Raw genomic sequence first — 5,579 nt, 5'->3', positions numbered from 1 at the left:
ACTGATTGATTGACTGACTGATTGACTGACTGACTGATGGACTGACTGATTGACTGACTGATTTACTGACTGACTGATTGACTGACTGATTGACTGACTGATTGACTGACTGACTGATTGACTGACTGATGGACTGACTGACTGACTGATTGACTGACTGACTGATGGACTGACTGACTGACTGATGGACTGACTGACTGATTGACTGACTGACTGACTGATGGACTGACTGACTGACTGATGGACTGACTGACTGATTGACTGACTGATGGACTGACTGACTGACTGACTGACGGACGGACTGACTGACTGACTGTCTGATTGACTGACTGATTGACTGACTTACTGAATGACTGACTGAATAGTTGACTGAATGAATAGTTGACTGATTGACTGACTGATTGACTGACTGACTGACTGATTGACGGACTGACTGACTGACTGCAGGACCTAAAACCAATAGGGCCCTGTTATCTCCCCAGCCCAATCTTGTAAGGCTGAACCAGCCATCTCGGCAGGCACACTGACTGAAACAAACATCTTCTCTACAGGTGTAGCAAATACCAATTTAACTGACTGAAACAAACCTCTTCTCTACAGGTGTAGCAAATACCAATTTAACTCCCCACCCCAAAGCATATGAAACTAACTCTTAGAGGCACAACAATAGTTTACGGAGTTGGCCACCTCGAGGATATTCTATCACAATACGATCACATTTGGTATAACCAAACTATTGTTATTAATAGGTTATTACCATGTTATTACCATGTTATATTTATTTGGTTATTACCATGTTATTACCATGTTATAATACTGTATGTCCTGTTTTCCCTGTAAAGAACTGGCTGTATGTCCTGTTTTCCCTTAAAGAACTGGCTGTATGTCATGTTTTCCCTTAAAGAACTGGCTGTATGTCCTGTTTTCCCTGTAAAGAACTGGCTGTATGTCCTGTTTTCCCTTAAAGAACTGGCTGTATGTCCTGTTTTCCCCTTAAAGAACTGGCTGTATGTCCTGTTTCCCCTTAAAGAACTGGCTGTATGTCCTGTTTTCCCTGTAAAGAACTGGCTGTATGTCCTGTTTTCCCTTAAAGAACTGGCTGTATGTCCTGTTTTCCCCTTAAAGAACTGGCTGTATGTCCTGTTTTCCCTTAAAGAACTGGCTGTATGTCCTGTTTTCCCCTTAAAGAACTGGCTGTATGTCCTGTTTTCCCTTAAAGAACTGGCTGTATGTCCTGTTTTCCCCTTAAAGAACTGGCTGTATGTCCTGTTTTCCCTTAAAGAACTGGCTGTATGTCCTGTTTTCCCCTTAAAGAACTGGCTGTATGTCCTGTTTTCCCTGTAAAGAACTGGCTGTATGTCCTGTTTTCCCCTTAAAGAACTGGCTGTATGTCCTGTTTTCCCCTTAAAGAACTGGCTGTATGTCCTGTTTTCCCTGTAAAGAACTGGCTGTATGTCCTGTTTTCCCTGTAAAGAACTGGCTGTATGTCCTGTTTCCCCCTTAAAGAACTGGCTGTATGTCCTGTTTTCCCCTTAAAGAACTGGCTGTATGTCCTGTTTTCCCTGTAAAGAACTGGCTGTATGTCCTGTTTTCCCTGTAAAGAACTGGCTGTATGTCCTGTTTTCCCTGTAAAGAACTGGCTGTCTGTCCTGTTTTCCTCTTAAAGAACTGGCTGTATGTCCTGTTTTCCCCTTAAAGAACTGGCTGTCTGTCCTGTTTTTCCCTTAAAGAACTGGCTGTATGTCCTGTTTTCCCCTTAAAGAACTGGCTGTCTGTCCTGTTTTCCAAAGGCATATGCTTCTGCTCTGACAGAACAGCTCATTATCCTACTTTCCCCAATGTTACATCTGATGCATTTGCTCCTCAGCGATTTGCTATTCATCAAAGTACCCGTTTGCCCCATGAGGGAGCTGAGCTGCAAGTAAAAACAACTGGGTGAAAAAGCAAACCAGTTCACCTTCACGTTCCATTAAGTTGACCTGTTCCAGTCACTGTGTAACCAGCAACAATACTGCCCACCTGCTCTGCTGAGTCATAAAGTACTGTTTATAGTCATGCATTACTGTTTATAGACGCTAGTCCTCTGCCTGAGTCCCAAATGCCACCCTATTCCCTATATAGTGCACTACTTTTGACCAGAGCCCTATAGAGCCCTATTCCCTATATAGTGCACTACTTTTGACCAGGGCCCTATAGAGCCCTATTCCCTATATAGTGCACTACTTTAGACCAGAGCCCTATAGAACCCTATTCCCTATATAGTGCACTACATTAGACCAGAGCCCTATAGAACCCTATTCCCTATATAGTGCACTACTTTAGACCAGAGCCCTATAGAGCCCTATTCCCTATATAGTGCACTACTTTTGACCAGGGCCCTATAGAGCCCTATTCCCTATATAGTGCACTACTTTAGACCAGAGTCCTATAGAACCCTATTCCCTATATAGTGCACTACTTTAGACCAGAGTCCTATAGAACCCTATTCCCTATATATAGTGCACTACTTTAGACCAGGGCCCTATAGAACCCTATTCCCTATATATAGTGCACTACTTTAGACCAGAGCCCCATAGAACCCTATTCCCTATATAGTGCACTACTTTAGACCAGAGCCCTATAGAACCCTATTCCCTATATAGTGCACTACTTTAGACCAGAGCCCTATAGAGCCCTATTCCCTATATAGTGCACTACTTTTGACCAGGGCCCTATAGAGCCCTATTCCCTATATAGTGCACTACTTTAGACCAGAGCCCTATAGAACCCTATTCCCTATATAGTGCACTACTTTAGACCAGAGCTCTATAGAACCCTATTCCCTATATAGTGCACTACTTTAGACCAGAGTCCTATAGAACCCTATTCCCTATATAGTGCACTACTTTAGACCAGAGTCCTATAGAACCCTATTCCCTATATATAGTGCACTACTTTAGACCAGGGCCCTATAGAACCCTATTCCCTATATATAGTGCACTACTTTAGACCAGAGCCCCATAGAACCCTATTCCCTATATAGTGCACTACTTTAGACCAGAGCCCTATAGAACCCTATTCCCTATATAGTGCACTACTGTAGACCAGGGCCCTATAGAGCCCTATTCCCTATATAGTGCACTACTTTAGACCAGAGCGCTATAGAACCCTATTCCCTATATAGTGCACTACTTTAGACCAGAGTCCTATAGAACCCTATTCCCTATATATAGTGCACTACTTTGACCAGGGCTCATAGCCTGGACAATAGGGTACCATTTGGAGCATTATATGCAAAACATTTGCTCATAACTTTGCTCTGTGCTTCCCAACTACCTACCTACCTACCTACCTAGTTTTAGAACACCTACTCATTCAAGGGCTTTTCTTTATTTTTTTTTACTATTTTCGACATTATAGAATAATAGTGAAGACATCAAAACTATATAACATGGTAATACAAGTAGAAATACTGGTGTGATAGATGAGCAGATGGCAATGTGCAAGTAGAAATACTGGTGTGATAGATGAGCAGATGGCAATGTGCAAGTAGAAATACTGGTGTGATATATGAGCAGATGGCGATGTGCAAGTAGAAATACTGGTGTGATAGATGAGCAGATGGCGATGTGCAAGTAGAAATACTGGTGTGATATATGAGCAGATGGCGATGTGCAAGTAGAAATACTGGTGTGATATATGAGCAGATGGCGATGTGCAAGTAGAAATACTGGTGTGATAGATGAGCAGATGGCGATGTGCAAGTAGAAATACTGGTGTGATATATGAGCAGATGGCGATGTGCAAGTAGAAATACTGGTGTGATATATGAGCAGATGGCGATGTGCAAGTAGAAATACTGGTGTGATATATGAGCAGATGGCGATGTGCAAGTAGATGCATGCAATGATTTCTTATAAAGATGTTGTTGTTTTCCTGCGTTCCGGTCCCTCAGAGCCTCGCGGGTCACCACCCTTTTCCGGAACCTTCCAATTGACAAAGTAACCACTGCACATACACACAAACACACACTCTGTTTTAACATTCTGTATATGATTTATTATTAACATAGTGGTAGCACTGAGCTGTAAATCCGGGTACGAAGTCCAGATTGGAGCAATTGTCGTCGTTAGTGTCCGACTGGACTAGAGAACTCATGACTGAATGACACTTGAAAGGTTGCGGTGTTGAGAGCCGACAGATGTGTACTTGTCATTTGATTGGTTGTCTCTTCTCCAATTGATTGGCAACTGTCTCTTGTCTTCTAATTCTATTTATTTTAATGAGTAATGTATCTTTAAACAGAGATAGGCTGTTCGTTCGACATTATGACGCAAGGAGTCGTCACTTTCGTTCGTTTCCTATTGGTGATAAACAACCTGTGCAAAGAATTTCAAACTACATATAATGTTTATACCGTATATACTAATGGAATTTGCAAGAAACTCAAATCATATTCTTCAGCAAAAAAAACAACCCTCTCGCGCTTTACGCACAGCATGCGGTAAAGTTTATAAATTAGAGCCCCCCCCTCCCCAAAACAGTCCCATTTTCTGATCAATGAAATAACATACAATTGAATCGGTTTTCCGTTTAATCGATTAAACAATATTGTCAATAGATTAAATGACAGAATATAATCTTACCTCCAGCACACACCGATATCCTGTTCCATAAAGTACATGTCAGAATGAAAGCCAACTGGTTCGAAGTCATGTTGTAAGGTAAAATCGTTCTCTTTCCTTCTTATTCCGAGTGTTCAATCGCAAGGCACACGCTATGGTCCTAGGATGATATCGTATCACCCAGCCCCAGTGGATAAAACATTAGGAATTATAGTTCAATAAAAATAATAACTCCCAAGGTATGACTCGGTTCAACTGCTTGAATGACTTCTGTGTACGGGTGGTCACGTGACGTCTCACCTGTTCAAGTCAACTTTCAGAAGTAGGCTATCTGCTTAGTCTACTGGTCGCAAAAGTCCTCCCAACATGCTTAAACGGAACAGGGTTTTTAAAATAAAAGAGTCATACAAGCGAGTTTAAAAACTGTAATACACGACCCTGCCCCCCCCCCCCCATCCACACAGGTACTTACAGTAAGACGTTATGTAGGCAGGTTGTAATGTGGGTCATAGGTAGTAAAAGAAATGTAAAAGTATGTTGCTTTTTTAAAACTAAAATAAATGTCTTGTTAATAGTAATTAAATGAATTTGTTGGGCACTTAACTTGTCCTATTTCACCTGTACAAGCGTGTTTTATACACGCGTGAATTGCAAATGTGCCTTTTCCATATCCCAACTCCCCCTGAGACACCCTCAGAGAGTGGGGTCACGGCCAGGGTCAGTCATTATCCCAACGCCCCCTGAGACACCCTCAGAGAGTGGGGTCACTCCCAGGGTCAGTCATTATCCCAACGCCCCCTGAGACACCCTCAGAGAGTGGGGTCACGGCCAGGGTCAGTCATTATCCCAACACCCCCTGAGACACCCTCAGAGAGTGGGGTCACGGCCAGGGTCAGTCATTATCCCAACTCCCCCTGAGACACCCTCAGAGAGTGGGGTCACGGCCAGGGTCAGTCATTATCCCAACGCCCCCTG

The 5,579-nt window shown here is 42.8% G+C and overlaps 1 protein-coding gene across 1 annotated transcript in view; it reads right to left on the bottom strand.

Moving 5' to 3' along the window:
* Positions 1-4,914, bottom strand: part of sigirr (single immunoglobulin and toll-interleukin 1 receptor (TIR) domain) — a 15,097-nt gene extending 10,183 nt beyond the window's left edge. Inside the window, exon 1 of the mRNA XM_020471624.2 lies at positions 4,626-4,914. Coding sequence (XP_020327213.2) covers positions 4,626-4,695 — 70 coding nt within the window. The 5' untranslated portion in view covers positions 4,696-4,914. The remainder of the gene's footprint in view (positions 1-4,625) is intronic.
* Positions 4,915-5,579: the final 665 nt, after the last annotated feature.

Source organism: Oncorhynchus kisutch, linkage group LG22 (genome assembly GCF_002021735.2).
Source record: "Oncorhynchus kisutch isolate 150728-3 linkage group LG22, Okis_V2, whole genome shotgun sequence".
NCBI lineage: Eukaryota > Metazoa > Chordata > Actinopteri > Salmoniformes > Salmonidae > Oncorhynchus > Oncorhynchus kisutch.
The sequence above is the reverse complement of the archived record's forward strand: the minus strand, read 5'-3'. Positions and strand labels throughout refer to the sequence as shown.